Genomic DNA, 19976 nt, shown 5'->3' with positions numbered 1-19976 from the left:
CTAACTCCTAACACACAGAGGACCACCACTGCAATTAAGTGGTGCAGAGTTAATTATTCTGCTTTTACCACAATTACCAGATGTGCATGTCTAATATACTACATTTTTCTCAATACATTTCTCAGGGTTTTGGCCTGAAGCCACTCTTTTGATTAACTTGGCACTAGCCTTGGCTTAGGACGGAATTGATGGAGTTTGGCAAAGTTATATGGAAATTGAACTTGAAATTGTATACAGATGACCTAAAACATCAATCAACAAATAATAATCAACAATGCCATGGTATAAGGCTCAACTTAATGAGTTACGGCCATGTCAGGGTGTTATGTTCTTGTGTGTGGTCATATCATGAGAGGAAATCAGCATCGTTTATATATTCTCAAGCCATTTTTATCTGTTTTCAGACACTCTATAAAACTCAGGTGAAGGAGCTAAAGGAGGAGATAGAGGAGAGGAATCGACAAACTCAAGATGCTCTCAAGAAAGTCCAGGACATGTACTCAGAGAAGTAAAAGTCCTCTTCATGAATTTGTGACTGTCTTGTGACTTAGAAATACCGTTGAACGTTGTGGTGAACTTTTTTGTAGGGAGTCGCTCTCTGCCCAGTTGGACCTCACCATGACGAAAGCAGAGTCGGAGCAGTTGGCCCGTGCGCTTCAGGAAGAACAGTATTTTGAACTCTCTCAGGAGAACAAGAAGGCTGTGTCACGTTACAAACTGGAGATCTCAGAGAAAGACTCCAGCATCACACAGGTCTGTTATTACCTTCTCTCAATCTGACCATTTCATTTATATAGTCTGTTTGTCTTCCAGCACATTTGCAGGATTAGAACTCTATATGCCACCTGCAATTTTACTCTGTCATTATTGTCAACTTTGTGGTTGTATTAGTGGCTTTTAATTGGAGTAAAATGCATTTTCGTTTAGCTCGAGGAATCCATTAAAACCCTTACCAAAGACGTGGAGATCCTCAGTAAGGAGAAGACCGAGTTGGATAGAAGGCTCCGAGCTCAAGAAGAAGGTAATCTTAATTCCAAGTGGTCAACTACAGTTTATCTTTACGCATTAACACGACTTTTCTAATGTCTTCCTGTAGAGTTTGCAGCAGAGAAGGAGGAGGTGGAAAACTCAGTAAAGGTGAACTACGAGAAGATCCTTAATATAGAAAGAACTCTGAAGATCCAGGTATGACCACCATGCAGCAACTTTGTGTAAATAATGTATGTTCTAATAGTGAAAAAGCCAATGTCAGCATCACCATAGATTTGAATGTGTGAAAGTGAACAGAATATGAGAACTCAAAAAGTCTTTTTAGAGTCAAATGCAAACATAGACTAAATTTAAAGTCCCCCTGTAGTCAATATTTGTATTCTGTAAAACTCTTTGATCACCAAAATGACATATTTAAAAAAAAAGAATTCCTTGAAAATAATTCTTCATGCCTTAAAAAAGCTTGAATGTAACTCTACACCCTTGACTCATCTATATGAATGAATATGCAAATTAGCCCTTGCCAAAAACCGAGTTTTTGAGACTGTCTTTGTGCAGTTTTAGGAAGAAAATACTCCGCAATGATGTTGACTTATGAATTTACACATGGTTTGTCTTAAAGCATATTAAAAATCATCCAAATTGGTGGAAAATTCATTATTAGAAACATTACAATCTTTTCAAATTTAACCTAATTAATAAATGCAATTTTACCTAATATTTATATGGTATATGTTTAATTTTATTGTTATTAGAATAGCAGGTCGTTAACTAATATATTAACTAGGATTGTCAAGAGATTAACATTTTTAATTAGTTAATTACACAATGTGGCAATTAATTCATATAATTGATTGCATATTAATCGCACATCAAATTTGGCAGAGAAATTAACCCCGAAAAATAAAGTCATTATTGTGTTAAATGAAAAAAGCATGAAATAGACATTTCAAAAATTTGCTTTACATTTTTTTTTTTTTTTCAAAATAATTTATTACACAAACTTTTAGGCCTCAACAGCTGTGAGGGTGAGTAAATGATGATAACATTTAGATTTTTGGGTGAACTATACCTTTACTGGGTTTTTTATTAATATGGAAGTATAAAATATTTTTTTAATGAAATGATACTCTCAATAAGAATCTAAAACTACCAGTAGGTGATGGTAAATGCTTAATGACGAAGTCATGGAGTTCGATTCATTCGATTCGCTCAAACAGCTGATTCATTCAGGAATGAAGTAAATGGCTCTCTTTATGAATGAGTCATTGAATCATTGGTTCACCCGATTGATTCGCTCAAAAGAGATTTATTCTGAACGAAGCACCGCTGTGTGTTTTCTCGGAGACGCTCAACAGTTCTGCTCTGGCTCTGCAGGTAATATTTTCATTGATATTTTCGTTGGCAAAATCGAGCTAAAATTAGACCATATTCTGTCTAAAATATAACACAATATCAACTTATTATTTATTGAACTGTTTTATGAAATCAATATCACATTTGCACTCTTTGTTGCTATTTGAAACAAAACAGCACTCGTGTGATATTGCGCTTGCTACACGTGTGAAATTGCTTAAGTATATCAAATAATATAAATATGAGACATAATTTTTGCGTTGTTGCCCTAATATCTTGAATTTTTGGGCCATTATAACTGCATTCTATAGGCTCCATCACACAGTGATGCTTCATGCTCACATATAAAAATATAAATATAAAAATATTTAAATTTCCATGTTAATAAAAAACCCAAAAATCAAAGTTTTATCATCATCCATCAACTGGATAAAATCTAAGATGACCTTCGTAGCTCTGGGCTGCGGAGCTGCGGAGCTAAATGCTAAATGCATTTTAACGTGTTATTTTTCCTCCACAACTAATTAATCAAAGTAAAGCATTAAATCGACATCCCTAATATTAACATCAAAATCAATTATGTGCTTTGTCTCTATTTGCGTGGTGCCTATAATGAGCGTTCCTTATCATTCAGTTATGAGGATCCATTTTAGTTAGGTTTCTGTGTGTAGGCAGCTGACTCAGTTCACTCGGTTTACAGCCAGACTTGTTTGATATGACATGTCTGAAAGGAAAAGAATCTTTTGCTCTTTGCTCAAACTTTGACGCCTCATCGTGTCCCTGCAGGCGGTGAATAAGCTGGCTGAGATCATGAACCGGAAGGACATGAAGTTGGACCAGAAGAAGAGAGGCAGCACCACTGACCTGCGCAAGAAAGAGAAGGAGAATCGCAAACTGCAGCTGGAGCTGAACCAGGAGAAGGAGAAGTTCAACCACATGGCCATCAAGTACCAGAAGGAGCTCAACGAGATGCAAGCGGCAAGTTCATGTTTAATCGTTTTCACAGGGACAAAACTGATGCCAATATCAGTGGAATCTGATGATTCTCTAAATCAGTTTCAACAAGACTGTTCTAGTGGAGGATTGCCTCATGAAAATGTATCAAGTTTCACAGCTGCACACTCCAGGAAGCCACATCGGCATGATAATCAGCATGATAATGATGTTGTGTGTATTTGCAGCAATGGGCTGAGGAGTGCACGTATCGCAATGAGCTGCAGATGCAACTGGACAGCAAAGAAAGTGACATCGAGCAACTCCGCGAGAAGCTGAACGACTTGCAGCTCCGCGTGGAAAACTCCAGCGTCACCAGCCTGCAGACGGACGAGCTGGACAGTAACATTGCTGGTAAGGGAACGTTCACGAAGCATGAATATTTCTGTTATATAAATGTCAGGTAAATTAAGGAATAGAATTTTAAGTAATTTGGTTAGCATTTGTAGTGATTGGAAAGCCCACAATAGCCAGATAATTCTGAATCTTTGACTACATGTCTTGCTATCATCCCTGTCCGTGTTTGAAAGTCTGCTAGGAATGGATTTAAAATCGTTTCATTGAAAAAAAAAAAAAACACGCAGAGCAGATGAAATGCAAAACATAAGAAGCAATTTACCCAAATTTCTTAATGCTCATTTGTATTTTATCAATCAGCATTTTTGCACTGTTAAAATGCAACACTAGAATAGGTAACTAACAGTAAGCAAACTTGCCTTTGTTATCATAATGCCACCGTACAGGCCTGTTCGCATCAAGTTTGGTGTGACTAAGGGTGTGTTCAAACTTGCACTTCGATTCTTGGACCAAAAAAGAAAATTATTTGTATAATTTTAAAAATAATTTTCTTATTAATTTTGCCCTGATTCGCTTGGTGTTGTTATTTTTAAGACCGAACTTAAAGATGCAAAAACTGCTTTTATAATGTATATTTTGCAACAGAACTTACCAAACATCCAAAACTATGGGCGCATACATACGTTTGTTTTAGTTTTTGTGCTGAGACTAGGGATGCACTGATATGAACATTTTGGCCGATACCGATTACCGATAATTCTTTATATTTGAAAACCGATAACCGATATATTGACCGTTAAATCTAAATCCAAATATTTTTTTTATATCATTTTTGAGAGCCTGATTACAAAAACAGAAGTCTCACCATTAAAATCCGTTTCCCAAGCACACAATTATAATGTTCTCATTTCATTTTATGTAGTCTATATGACAGACTTGTGCTGCACATGTTGCACTTAACTGTATTTTCCTTTTTTGAAGTGATTTCAATCATATTTCAAGCAATTCAAAACCATCATGTTGAACAGTGCGCATCTGAAATGTGTCAACTGAAGGAAATAATCCATTATTTATCGGCTTTAATATATCAGCCCAATTTTGTTATTGGGCCGATAACAATAACATTAAAAATATACTGCTCAGTTCTGCTCTGGCTCTTCAGGTAATATTTTCATTGATATTTTCGTTGGCAAAATTGAGCTAAAATTAGACCATATTGTGTCTAAAATATAACACAATATCAACTTATTATTTATTGAACTGTTGTATGAAATCAATGTCACATTTGCACTCGTGCTATTTGAAACAAAACAGCACTCGTGTGATATTGCGCTTGTTACACGTGTGAAATTGCTTAACTATATCAAATAATATAAATATGAGACAGAATTTTTAATCACTAAGCGAACCAGGACTAGATGTATCATTTTCTTTTTTGGTCCGGACCAAAAGAACCAAGAGAATCGAACTACATGTGTGAACACACTCTTAATCCCAATACCCCAAACTGAGTTTGATTTCATTCTCTGAAAGCAGTTATGACACCTATAGGCAAAAGTCATTCATATTGTTCCAACTTCCATCACCACACAGAATTGCATGCTATAACGAAAAATGAATATGAAAGCCACTGGTAAAACTCTGAAAGTAAAATCGACAGTATAGACAAATTGAAATTTTAATTTATTACCACAATGCTGGTCAGCATTTCAGGAAAAAAGACTTGGAGAGAGGGGATACTTTGGAATGCATTTTTTTTAAATAGACATGAAAAAATATATATTTTAAAGTGATTATGCCTATATTCTGTTTATATTAGTCAGCCATTTCAGAAAAACCCCTTGATCTTGGCTATATTATTTGGCTAATGAATGTCATTTTGTTAGGGTATATTTATCAGGACTGTATTTATGATGTTAATTAGATTTAGCACACAAATTGTCCTTATGACTTGTAATGTTGTGATGATAGGATGAAGGTGATGATGTTTCATGTTGCCAGGTGGCGTACATAATCATCATCTTCCAATGTCTGTGTTTAAAGTCTAATCTCTTGTTCTCCCTCATATATAGTCAGTTCTTCTTGCTCTCCTTATCTGTGTATCTTCTATTCTTTTTCCTCTGTGAGTAACCTTAAGATTGGGATCCCGTTATGCCTGGATTGTGCTCTTGGGTGGCATTTTGTCTCTTCTCATTACTTTTTTTTTTTTTTTTTTAATGAACGCATCTTACTGAATGTCAAATGTGTTTTGGTGATGCCTCAGAAATAAGCTACTCAGAGTGACTTTACAGATAGAGCAATGCTAAAATAGACTTATTAAACGAAATTGCTGAAATCAGTGAAACGTATTTTGCTTATTAAAATCTTTTTAGACTAACCTACTCTGAGCACCTTTCAGAGGTGTTTTAGGTCAAGTCACACTCTTTTAATGTGTGTGTGTGTGTGCGTGCGTGTGTAATAGCTTTACTCTTTGTTTTCCTATTGGCCTGGGTTAAAATATAAATATGTGAATGTGATATAGAACTTGGCGTTGCCTTCAAATTGCAAGTTATGCACAAAAGATCATGTAATAATTGCAAAAGTAAAAGTTTATTCATTTAGCATGGCTTTTCCTCCCTTGCTCTGTAAAGTTTGAAAACCCTTAAAGTGGTCATGACATGTTTTTTTCTTTATATTTATATATATTTTAATGTGTTCCTTGGGGATCACTTACAATGTTAATAAAGGTTTTTGTGCACACAAAAAAATATATACAGTTGCAATCAAAATTATTCAAAATATTGGCAAAATATTCAGACTTTCAGCTGTTTGCAATGAACAAATCAAACAAAAGTAATTGTAAAAGTAATTAGCTCAACACAACAAATGTTTCAAATGGTTTGCCCAAATTTAACTTTTAATGACTTCTTCAGTCTCAAAATTCAACCCCCTGAATCGAATCCCTCTCGACAGCACACATCTGCAAAACAAGTGTTGCCTCAAGCAAACCTTATGCGACTAATCAGGGGCTTCATTAGTTACACCAGGTGTGCTTGAGCTAGAACACATGAAATATCTGAACTGGCTAGGTTTGTTGGAAACCTAGGTTTGGTCCAAAAAGTTAAGAGAAGGTATGATTGCCCTTCACAAACAAGGACCAGGATACAAAAAGATAGCGAAGGCACTAAATGTTCCTAGAGACACAGTTGGAAGCATAGTTTGTGAGTTCAAAGTTAAGGAACAGTGGTTACTCTACTTGGACAGGGCAGAAAAAGGAAGCTATCAACGGCTGCAACCAGATTTCTGAGAAGGCAGGTTCAGAAAAACCCTCGAGTGACTGCAAAAACAAAACAAGCCTTTTTTGAGCTTGATAAATGCCTAGTTTATAGAGGGCAATATCTTAAGCTCTGAAGCTTGTTGGATGTTTTAATGGTAGGAAGACCTCTTATATGTCAAAAGATCAAGGAAAATTTTATCTCTCATGTCATGACCCCTTTAATTTATCCAAATGATTTAAGTTATCCAACCCTAAAATTGATCCAAAGTGACCTGAAAATTTAAGAAGGAATCTATCTAATCATATTGGGAATTCTGTGTCAATACCCAGCCCTGTGAAGCACACATGTTCCTGTATGTTGACTATGTGTACGGTTGGTTTATCTATTGCACTGGAAGCATGCTCACTACAGAATGAATGACATTAAGCATTCACACTCAGTTGTGGTCACACAGTTTTTGCATGATTTTTTAAAAACAATTCTTATGTGACCTACCTGTCTTCCTCACAACCACTGCGTGAACATATGCCTTTAAACCAGTAACATTTTAATTTAATTGCATCTTAGTTTGGTTGACATTTCCAGAAAGGGGGCAGAATTACATTCTTTGATGATAAGATGTACTTTGTAACAAACTGCTGTATTGAGCCAGTTACTAATTACACATTCCTGGGTTTATTATGCAATATTTCAGAAAAACATACAAATGTAGTACTGTAATAAATTAGCATCTCCTATTGGCCTATTTGTTCATGTTAATCAAGCCAGAGAGCTAGTACTGTAGCTGCTGTTGTTTTGAGCGATCGTGCCCATTATTCCAAATAGAAATACAATTCTTTATAATTGTTAATGAAAATGTAATAACTTTGATTTGATTGATTTGATTTTTTTTTTTTTCTGGTAAATTTAACAATAAAATAATTAAATAACAATGAAATGACAATGAAATAACCAAAAAAAAAAGGAGTAGGCTGAAGCCAAGGCTTATATTTGCCTACCCTATTATAATAACTTGGTGTTCCTCTTCCACTGACATCACTAAGGCTGTGGTCCATGTGAGCTATTATAGTCAATATTGATTGGGTAATGAGTCAAATATCTATTTAGCCATTGTTTTCTCACATTCACAATAACATCAGGATCTGTTTAGGTATGGGACATCTCATTTTCTGATCGATAAAATAAAGGCCTGCCCTGTTTTCCTTGTTAGTTTCACTTAACAAAACAGCATGGGATTTTACAACTACAACCCTGTGATGTGGGCAGTTGTTTTAAAGTGTACCTGGTTTACGCATGTTAGTAAAGGCCAATCGGTTTTTGTAGATTGTGTCACAACCTTGGTTTGTGTTCCCAGTTTTACAGCATGTCTATTTCTATTGCTTGTTTAAATTCTGACTTGGATATAATGGAATTGATTTGTTTTCAGAATCAAGGCTCGAAGGCTGGCTCGCAATACCTAATAGGGTTAATATAAAAAGATATGGCTGGAAAAAGCAGGTAAGACTTGCATGAAGAATTGTGTATTAAACTATTATTGTCCATGAATTTAGACGTGCATGACCTGCTCTATTCCCCCCTTTTCAATATTTGTTTTTGTTTCCCTCAGTATGTTGTGGTGAGCAGTAAAAAGATTCTCTTTTACAATGATGAGCAAGACAAAGAGCAGTCCAATCCCTCTATGGTACTAGATATTGAGTAAGTATTCTGATGAATAACTATCCATGGATCGAAATATCCATGTTAACTGGCCACTTGATTCATTTGTGTATGTAAAATTGAATGATTACACTTTCTGCTAAATAACTCAAATATATTATTTCAAAACAGCAAACTTTTCCATGTACGTCCTGTCACACAAGGCGACGTTTATCGAGCTGAGACGGATGAAATTCCACGAATATTCCAGGTCAGTTAATTTCAATGTTTTGCACGGAGATTCTATTTAAAAAATAGTCATGAAATTCCCTGTAATGGCGTATCACTGTATCAATGCTGTATTCAAAAACTGTGCTGGATCATGTTTGGGAAACTATTCATAAGCTGACGTTTCACACTGTACTTTCCTAAAACCTCGGATAATGTCCTTATTTGCATGTGTGAAATGTCAGTGTCTTTGATTGGGCGAACACAGCACACGACCTGTTTGCAGAAAAGGCTCTAGCATTGTGCATCCTTGTATAATATATTGATGACTAGGGTTAGGGTTAGGGTTAGGGTTAGGGTTATACTGCAAGCAAGTTTATACTGAGTGGACTTTCCAGACTGTAAATGTCACGTTTTCTGTCACCATTTGCTGAAACATAACCTACTTTTTATACAACACATAGCAATTCTGTGACTAACCAAAGCATGTGAATATGAGACATGTGATTGGGTGTCCTTTGCTAAGCCTCTAGCGACATCATTCTTACACCGTATCAATGCAGGGTTAACACCTCCAGAGCAGAGGTTCATAAACCCAGATAAGAAGTGTTAACCCTGCTTCTAAATTACACGTGTGAAACGTTTCTTTACCCGGAGTTCAAAGATTTAGTACAACGATAACCCGGGGTTAATTGCAGTGTGAAAAACCCTGTTGGAGATTAACAATACAAGCCGATATGTGCATGCAGTTAAGAGAATGTAGAACATGCTGCTGCATCAAATAGCTAGTTAACTACAGTTCCTCACAGTATCAGTTACTGATGCAATGTAAAGTGAACCAAACTGGAAAGGGAACTTCTTCAGCTACATTCATATTATCCTTGATTCCCTGAGATGAAGGAACATGATATTGCGTAAGCTGGCTGCATTTCTAATTCTTGAATTTATGAGAACTGGAATTCGGCACTACTTTATATAGACGGAGAACCCGCACAAGTAACCAGAGACGTTTACAGTTTACACAGAAATACATTTTTTGTACAAAAGATTGGCAGGATTCTATGTAAAACAGCTGTAACAGTTTTTGCTTTTATAAAAAATGTGTGATACATTGTGCAGTATGCATGTATGTTAATGTCTCAAAAATGTTTCATGACCCTCTAACTTTTACTTAAATGTACAATTTGGAAAATATGTTTTTGTTCTTCAGATACTTTATGCTAATGAGGGTGAGTGTAGGAAGGAAGCGGACATGGAGAGTGTTCCTCAGGGTGACAAGGCCAACTGCTTGCCCCACAAAGGCCATGAGTTCATCCCCACCCTCTACCATTTCCCTTCTAACTGTGAGGCGTGCTCCAAACCCCTGTGGCACGTGTTCAAGCCGCCGCCAGCCCTGGAGTGCCGCCGCTGCCACGTCAAGTGCCACAAGGACCATCTGGACAAGAAGGAGGACGTTATCGCCCCTTGCAAAGGTGAGCCACAAGCAGAAAATGCCTCTGTGTGTTTACTCTTTTATTATTATTTTTTTTTACATTTTATAAGGTTTGACTGAAACCAAGTATTGATTACAACATGCAAACATGAACTATCAACTATTTTGATATTGAGTTAATCTCTTACTTGTTTCTTTGATTAATAAAATAAAAATGATTTAGATTAAATTATTTCCAGCACATACTGATCTTGATTTTATATATAACAACAAACTTACTATTTTTCTCACGCAGTGTAAATTAGTTTTATGATGTATCTCTCTTTGCTACTGTTTATCCCATTTTACAAGGTTTTTGTAATTCAGCTTTATCTTCTCCATTTGGCCCAGTCCTTAGCATCTTCTAGGCAAGGTCCACGGCCCACATATATACTGGAACACTGTCCATCCACCGTTTCTTTGGTCTTCCATGCTGTCAGTGGCCTCCTGGGTTGAAACAGGGCTGTTCTTGCCACAGAGCTCGTTACTGCTTATTATATAGCCGTATACAATGCTTCCCGCATATTCTCCATGATCGAGGTGATTCCAAGCCTTTGAGACGGTTCAGGCCAAGTGTCCCCTGGAGCACATTCACATCCTTGGTGTGGAGGACTTGCTCATGCTGCTTTGTTGTGGCCCAGCACTCTGCCCCATAAAGGGCCACTGAATGCATTACGATCTTATAGATTTTGACCTGTTGCATCGATTCTTCCCCGGCCATCGAGGATGGTGTTGCGAGGTATTTAAACTAGATGATCTTCTTCAAATTCTGTCCATCAATGTTGATGGTGCCATTGCTTTGGGGGGCCAAACTCCAGGCGATGAAGAATGCAAGATCCAAGAATGAACTGAAGGGGCGAGAGGGCTGAGCCTTGGTGAACACCGACAGTGATGTTGAAAGGTGGTGAAATCCCAACTGGGCATCAAACAATGCATGTGACATTACAGTAAAGAAATTAGACCACATACACCTCAGGGATGTCATGAGATTGCAGTCCTCGCCAGATAAGGTTGCGTGAAACTCAATCAAATGCCTTTTCCAGGTCCAGGAATGCCATGTGCACCGTTCTTCTCCAGGTGCTTCTCCGTCAGCAATCAGGTGGCAAGAATAGGGTCACATCCTTTGATGAAGCCACACTGTTTGGATGTGATGGCAGTGATGTTTTGGAGGTGTTGGTCCAGTACCCGCTGAAATACCTTTTGAACAATCGAATTTGGGTGGTAGTTGCCCTTTACCTTTCCTGAATGGCACAGTTGTGCTGGTTGTTCAGGTGTGGGGGGCTTGTTCTCAGCTATGACTCGAATGAGTACCTCAAAACTGCTGCTTCACACTCTCCAATCATCTTCCAGATCTCAGCTGGTATGTCGCTGTGGCCAGTCCGCTTCCCATTTTACATCTCACTGGACGACTTCACCTCCATAGTTGAAATCAGTGATGCGGGTCCAAAGGTGGGCTTGATATTAGCGCTAACGTAATTCGTTTCAAATGCCGGCAAAGTAAATCAGAGTTTCGCAAGACCTGGTTGTCAGCCTCTACGATTTTCATGACGTGACCGATATCATGAATCGAATGGTGGCAGAACTTGGCGAGGAGGGAGATGTTGTTTGCCCCTTCTGTTGCGCTTCTTTGTTCCACCACGTTTGATTGTTTGATTGACAGTGAATTTTACCTGTAAATGCTGATTTAAAAAAATTTAGGTAACAGGCCCTCTAATCAGAAAGTTACATTTAATCTATAGCAAAGACTGTATGTGTGAAAATAGCTAATGACAAGGCATCTCACAGCAACACTTATTTTGTTCTTGTCCCTCAGTTAATTATGATGTGACATCAGCTCGAGACATGTTGCTTCTGGCCTTGTCCCAGGATGAGCAGAAGAAATGGATTGGTCATCTCGGCAAGAAGATTCCCAAGACCCCTCCTTCTACCTTCTCAAGGGCGTCTCCACGCACAATGTCCACCCGCTCCGTAGCAAACCAGTCCTTCCGCAAGAACCCCAAAAACATGCCAGGAAAGCCAAGGTAACTACAACCATACAGTGTCACACCAATCTGAAAGCACATTATGCATTTGGAGCAGAGAATAGGATTTTCAGTGCAGCATAGTTTTAACCAGAAAGCATTCTCTCTGGATTTGATTGCAAGTCATATTTCACTCCAAAAGAAATAATAAAATGTCTTCAGGACAATAAAAAGCACACATTTCCCCCATTTCTTATTACTGTAATGTAGTGATGAAATAGAAAACATGATGCAATAATCTTTCTGCAGCACTGGCAGATTCTGGTCGTTCCATTTAGTAGTGATCATTCCTATGTCCTATCAAAGTCCCTTTAAGACAAGTCATTTCACTCGGCGACCATTTTGAAACACCTCTCGGGCATGCAAGTGCAGCTCCTATCTCTTTGAATGGGGAAAAATCTAATTCTCCAAATCTGTTCGACAAGCTTACGATTCAATTTCATATTTGAAATCACCAATGAAATCTGACAAAAACGGTCTCATAAATTTTGTTTCTAAATGCTCGATTCATGACAGAAACATTTTTTTTATGCTGGATCAAGCTCATGCGCATCTGACTGTTTCTATAGAAACCGGAGCTTCTAACGGAAGGCGAGAATTATTCCGCCATATTAAGCGTTGCACAATACGAGTGAGGCGTCTTGTGTTATTCTGTAGTGTTTGAGGGTGGTTCTGTCCTGCCCGTTTCCCCCAGCCCTCTCAAAGTACACACCACCCCCAAACATCACTGTCTGGTGGTCGATGGCCCTTCGCCACGGCAGTGTGTTTATTTATTTTTTAAAAGGAAAAGAAAAGAAAGAAATTGCCACCGTCACATCCTGTGCAGATTGTCTGTGCTATCATTAATAACAACCAAAAAGAAATAATGCTAATGCTGAGAGAAAAAGAAAAAAATTCTGTTGATTGACATGTGCATCTTTGCTTTAAGTAAATTTGTATAAATAAATATCTAGTTAAACGGTTAAAAGGAGTGTTTAATCGTATTGTTAAAGACCACTATTTGGGTATTGTGACAATAATACAAAAATAACTTTATTGTAGCGTTAAACAATATGCATTTAAAATGTATTTATTTAATAGTATTTGCGGTACTGACTTTATGCTGATTGAAATATTTTGTTTGTTCTTCATTGTAGGAAATAATGGTAAATAACATAAAACAGCTAGATAAAAAAATGTAATGACAAAACATTGACTTATGCTGTAGCTTAAACTCATCAGTTACGTTGTGTTTCAAACTGTTGCCACCAACCACACACACACACACACACACACACACACCAAGCTGAAATGATTGCTTTAACCGTTTATGATGCTGTTTAAAGCAATCCGTATATTTTATGACTTGAGATTCAGTATGGTATTTAAAATGGGTGAGGGAAGTGCTTGATTGTCATTTAAATAATGTCTTGATTCAAAAAACCCTATGGTCCTAAAAATAAACTTCATGCTAACATAATTCCTTATTACATTTTTTTAATATATACTACATTTGGGGTGAAATGTGACTGGGACATGTTTTTATAAGATTGAGATTTAAAGAGCTGTAATTATTGCTAATGAAGGCCATAAGTTCCTGGCTGTAGAGGCAGGGTAGTCTCGTGACGGGCTGTTTATTTGCTGTTGTCTTGTAGCAGGGCGCAGTCCAGTCTCCATGCGGCAGACACAACATCCAGTACATGCTGACAACATCATACAGCTTCTCCACACCTTACATGTCTAATGGTGTAGTCCACTGCTCCTGTGTTTGTTCAGTGCCTTCATTCACAGCTTTAAAGGTCGAGGTTAACTGTGGACAGTTGCTCTTTAGAGGCCTGTCCTTTTCTGTTTACTCTGGGTTTTTGTTTACAAGAATGGCAAATTCTTTCTGTTACAAACTTAACCAATTAAAAGGGAATTTCCTTTATCTGGACAGAGGCTCTCTACGGTCTTGGCTTTAAAACTTGAAATTTCCCCCTATATTCTGCCATTTGTATCTTGTATCCACTGCAGGAGACAATGGGTGAAGATTGACGTCCAGCTCCCCTTCGCTGGGAGTAATGGGTGCATCTAGACCAGGGGTGTCCAGTCCTGCTCCTGCGGGCCACTGTCCTGCAGAGTTCAGCTCCAACCCCAATCAAACACACCTAAACCAGCTAATCAAGGTCTCACTAGGCATACTAGAAACTTATTGAGGCAAGCTGGAGCTAAACTCTGCAGGACAGTGGCCCTCCAGGACCAAGTTTGGACACCCCTGAGCTAGACGGTCCAACCACACCCATAGCCCTATCACTAAACATAACCCAACTGGTGTTGTCAAAACCGACTTCGGTACCAAGTTGGTACTGATATTTGTTAAAAATGTGATGATACCAGCATTTCCCTCTAGCATTTTTGAGCGCTGTTGAACGGATTCTTAAACACCTCTGATTGGCCATTGCGTTCACGTGCTCAACATTTATGTCTCTGATTGACCATTGTGTTCATGCGCTCAGATGGATTGGCTTCAATATAAGCTGTTTTTAGATTAAAGTTCTGAAACTTACAGGATGTTTTTATAGTACTTTTATACTATACTATACTACTTCACTTTAAGCAAAATAATCTTTAGCCTATTACCAATTTAACCATTATGCAGCATGACAAAAATATGACTAAGTTTTCATTAATGCCCAGGCTTTTAGTCGACTAAAACTTGACTGAATGAAAACAGGGCAAGGTTGACTAAATATGATAAAAACTAAAAAGTACATTTGACACAGGGCTAAGACTAAATGTAAATAGCTGACAAAATGAACACTAGCACCAGTGCACAAAGCAAGGTCCATAAAGACATGGATGAGTGAGTTTGGTGTGAAGGAACTTGACTGGCCTGCTCAGAGTCCGGACCTCAACCCGGGAGAACAGATTTGGGATGAATTAGAGCGGAGACTGCGAGCCAGGCCTTCTCGTCCAACATCAGTGCCTGACCTCACAAATGCGCTTCTAGAAGAATGGTCAAAAATTACCATAAAACACACTCCTAAACCTTGTGGAAAGCCTTCCCAGAAGAGTTTAAGCTGTTATAGCGCCAACTCCATATTAAACCCTACCGATTAAGAACGGGATGTCATTAAAGTTCATGTGCAATGTAAAGGCAGGCGTCCCAAAACTTTTGGCAATATAGTGTATGTTGAGTGCATGAACACAATGGCCAATCAGAGACATATATGTTGACTGCGTGAACACAATGGCCAAACAGAGACACATATGTTGACTGTGTGAACGCAATGGCCAATCAGAGACACAAATGTTGAGCACATGAACACAATGGCCAATCAGAGACACAAATGTTGAGCACATGAACACAATGGCCAATCAGAGACACAATTGTTGAGCACATGAACACAATGGCCAATCAGAGACACAATTGTTGAGCACATGAACACAATGGCCAATTAGAGACACAAATGTTGAGCACATGAACACAATGGCCAATCAGAGACACAATTGTTGAGCACATGAACACAATGGCCAATCAGAGACACAAATGTTGAGCACATGAACACAATGGCCAATCAGAGACACAATTGTTGAGCACATGAACACAATGGCCAATTAGAGACACAAATGTTGAGCACATGAACACAATGGCCAATCAGAGACACACATGTTGAGCCCGTGAACACAATGGCCAATCAAAAACACATATGTTGAGCCTGTGAACACAATGGCCAATCAGAGACATACATTGAGCCTGTGAACACAATGGCTAATCAGAGACACAAATGTTGAGCACATGAACACAATGGCCAATCAGAGACACAAATGTTGAGCCCGTGAACACAATGGCCAATCAAAAACACATATGTTGAGCCTGTGAACACAATGGCCAATCAGAGACATACATTGAGCCTGTGAACACAATGGCTAATCAGAGACACAAATTTTGAGCACATGAACACAATGACCAATCAGAGACACAATTGTTGAGCACGTGAACACAATGGCCAATCAGAGACACATATGTTGAGCCCGTGTACACAATGGCCAATCAGAGACACATATGTTGAGCCCGTGTACACAATGGCCAATCAGAGACACATATGTTGAGCCCGTGTACACAATGGCCAATCAGAGACACATATGTTGAGCCCGTGTACACAATGGCCAATCAGAGACACATGTTGAGCCCGTGTACACAATGGCCAATCAGAGACACATATGTAGACTGCGTGAACACAGTGGCCAATCAGAAACATATATGTGTTGACTGCGTTAACACAATGGCCAATCAGAGGTGTTTAAGAATCTGTTTCAACAGCAATCACAATGCTAGAGGGAAATGCTGGTATCGTCACATTTTTTAAATTTCAGTACCGACTTGGTACCGAAGTCTGTATTTTTGATAATACTAAGCTTTGTTGACACCCATAATGTCCAGAGAGGGGGAACTGGATGTCGTTTTTCTGTTCTTTAAATTTCTATGATGGTAACAAAATGTCAATCACACAAAACCTGACAAAGGAAGTGATTATATTTTGCTTGAAGAAGATGAAGCTTATTTTTAGGATGTTTTTTTGTATTGTCGCATAATTAACATTGAGTATCACTAAAGCTGCTTCTGTGTCTGTATTGAAGACAAACATTGCAGAATATTGTTGTACTCCTACACCACTACCTGTACTGTTATACAGTGTTCAGCAACCAGCTGTTATACTAAACTCACCTATATTGCAATACATATCGTGGCCACTGTATCGTGATGACAGTTAGATATTCGTATCACTGTCATTTAAAATAAACAATAAGAATTACCATAGAGATTTCAGTACAACATCCAGATGCTTTGTAGTAATTTTAAGGATAAATGTCCTTATCATACAAATAATGTCATAATGCATACAAATATCTTCAGGCTGTATTTCCTTCATGCAAAATATAACTTCTAAAAGTTTCTACTGTGGTTGTTCTCTGTTTTCTTCAGTCAAATGTTGTGCTTTTTGAATCATATTATGATGATGACTGAAAAGGTCTGTTTAACATGGAATTTCAGTAAGAGTGATCATACATTTAAACTTTATTTCAAACACTGGACATTTTCTTTTCTTCTTTCCTCCAGCTAACCATCTGAACCTCTGGATTAAATTGGGATTTTTGTACTTTCCTCTCTAAGAAAAAAAAAAGAAAAAAAAAAAGTATACACAAAATTCTGTAACAAACATGTAATTAACCTTTTTAAAGTTGCATTTCACAACTGAAAAAACAGACAGTAATTGGTGCTGAAATTCAGGATTTACCTACCGCAAGGCATCATGGAGACTTTTTGGCATCATCTTTTTCTGCCCTCTTCTCCCCATTTATTCCACACCATATATCCTACTGTCCAGAGGAAAGCTTTGACATCTTTTCACAGCTTGGGAAGGAAACTATAGGCTGTTCTCATGGCCATGTCTTTCTGTTTGGACTCTGAAACCTCTGGGATTGGGACTATAGCTTGGCATCATGGCAAATGGGGAAATTTGGGGAATTAACCGTAAAAGGGTCTTTTTGTTTGCAAACCGATCCACTTTGATGCCGCCTTCTGATGGACTCTGGTTGCCTTATTCTATGCCTCAAAATGAATTGGGTTTGGTTGCAAAGTATTGGGTACTGAGAGTTTCTGAGGGGAGATTTTGAGGTCTTTTTATGGAGCATGGAAGATCATTACAGTCTATGCATAATATTATCATAATTGTCATTATCATTATTATTGTTTTTGGAGGCTCCAAGCCATAGGATACCATCAAAATGGCATCAGGAGACATAAAATGTCACAGAAACCATTGAAAATAAATTGTGTCTGTGTGTGTGTTCATTGGGTACATTCTGTAATATTCTTATGTTTATCTTTTTTTTTTTTTTTGTAATGTGTTGCCTTACATTTGATTCATAGATAAATGTTTCAAAAAGGAAAACATTAAGTTAACAAATGTAACTGCACTGTTTGAATTGTAATTTATTTGTAGAACTAAACATCTGTAGCGTTTGGCTCACCTAGTGCCTTTTGGATAACAATTTTACTGCCATATCTGTTTGCGCTCCTCTCCAAACAAATCTTTACTATTATCATACTTTGAAAACAAACATATCTATTACAGTGTGATTTTTACCAGAACCTAAAGGGTTTGAAACAGAGCGGACCATCTATTGCATGTCCTCAATGTTGTCAAACAAAGTTCAGAAGTTCTGCATGTGGAACCATGATGATGGCAACGTGTCCTGCTTTTTTTCTTTTATAATATCAATAAAAAAAGACCGTTAACATCCCCAGCTCCCCGTCAAAGCGGTTTCCGTCAGTGTACATACTCATGAATCAAGATGATGAATACCTCCTCAATAATCCAACATGGTTTTTACAAATGTGTTCAGTAAAATAAGCACTGGAACAATGATCTGTTTTGATGTGGATGTATTGCATGTTAAATTGCATTGGAGGCCGCACTGATGGATATGTGTCAATAAACATATCTTTATCTATCGCCTGAGTGTGTTTTACCTGTTCTTACCTACCTGGTTTTAATCGTTTCTGATGTTTTGTCAGGTGGGGCCTTCACAACTCAAGCTGACCTAAAACACAGTACAGTTTATAATGCGGAGTTGGTGTCAGACGTAATGCATTTCAAATGTGAATGGCTAATAAGCACGACATATGGGATATACTTTTTAAAACGTTTACAGAGATTAAAAGTGTGTGTGTGTGTGTGAGAGAGAGAATCCAGTGGGGCTATATTTAAAAAAAGTAACAAATCCTTCACTCACGGGTCAAATTGACCCCCATAGGAATGAATGAATGAGGCATTTATATAGCACTTTCATATGTACTACTGTACACCCAAAGCGCTTTACAATCATATCAGGGGATCTCTCCTCAACACCACCAGTGTGAGCATCCGCTGGGATGATGCGACGGCAGCCACAGTACAACGACGCCAGTGTGCTCACCACACACACCAGCTATAGGTGGAGAGGAGAGAGAGAGATAGAGCCGCTTCAGTACACAATGAAAAAGCTCGAAATTCGAACTAAAAATGCTAAATCTTTACCAAAAGAATTATTTTATAATGTCTACATGTGTATCTGAGTGCATACTGAAGACAAATGACTTTAGGACCCAGTGGAAACAACTCATGTGCTCCATATAGAGTTATAAGGCCATCTAGTGGGAAGAGCCATGAAATATCATGTTATATTATTATTTTTCCACAAGAGGTCGGCAAAGACACCCAATGTAAGATATTTTGAGCTGAATTAAAAGGGCTATGCATGAAATAGTAAGTTATTTTGAATTTAAGATGAAAGAATGTGAGGAATGTGCTGAAATTACTATTTATTTATTGATCAAATCTAGTAATTTAAAGGTAAATAAAAAAAAATTGCATTAAAAAATTGAAAAAATATTATCAAAATGAAACAAAATAAGCTTTCTGAAAGTATAATTTTAGGGCTTCAGGTAATTTTGACCCGCGAGGGAAGGATGAGGGTTAATTATATAATAGGCTAATAGCGATAGTCATGGACACATCACTGTGGCTCCTGTCTCCCTCGTCTCCTCCACGGAGAGCTCTCCCGCTATGTTGGTGTTGTACTTAATTTCGATTACCTGCCTAATTATTACCCCCACCCACGTTGAAGCTGCTACCTGATTGCCTAATCCCGTCCCGCTCAATTTGATGGATCCTTGGAAGGCAGCCTTCCTTTTGAGTCCTTCGTTCAGCTCACTTTGAAGGA

General features: G+C 37.9%; 1 protein-coding gene across 2 annotated transcripts in view; it reads left to right on the top strand.

The window, feature by feature from the left end:
- rock1 (Rho-associated, coiled-coil containing protein kinase 1) overlaps positions 1–18728 on the top strand; it is a 78202-nt gene extending 59474 nt beyond the window's left edge. The window contains exons 22-33 of one of the 2 annotated variants that reach the window (XM_084411629.1): positions 405–508; positions 588–753; positions 928–1021; positions 1097–1185; positions 3133–3324; positions 3528–3693; positions 8320–8390; positions 8500–8588; positions 8721–8799; positions 9967–10228; positions 12041–12248; positions 17329–18728. In XM_084411629.1, the coding sequence (XP_084267755.1) occupies positions 405–508; positions 588–753; positions 928–1021; positions 1097–1185; positions 3133–3324; positions 3528–3693; positions 8320–8390; positions 8500–8588; positions 8721–8799; positions 9967–10228; positions 12041–12248; positions 17329–17332 (1524 nt within the window). In that variant the 3' untranslated portion in view covers positions 17333–18728. Of the gene's footprint in view, positions 1–404; positions 509–587; positions 754–927; positions 1022–1096; positions 1186–3132; positions 3325–3527; positions 3694–8319; positions 8391–8499; positions 8589–8720; positions 8800–9966; positions 10229–12040; positions 12249–13882; positions 14872–17328 lie in introns of those variants that run through there. The other variant, XM_084411628.1, reaches the window with a different exon arrangement.
- Positions 18729–19976: the final 1248 nt, after the last annotated feature.

Source organism: Rutilus rutilus (assembly GCF_951802725.1).
Source record: "Rutilus rutilus genome assembly, chromosome: 6".
Lineage (NCBI taxonomy): Eukaryota > Metazoa > Chordata > Actinopteri > Cypriniformes > Leuciscidae > Rutilus > Rutilus rutilus.
The sequence above is the reverse complement of the archived record's forward strand: the minus strand, read 5'-3'. Positions and strand labels throughout refer to the sequence as shown.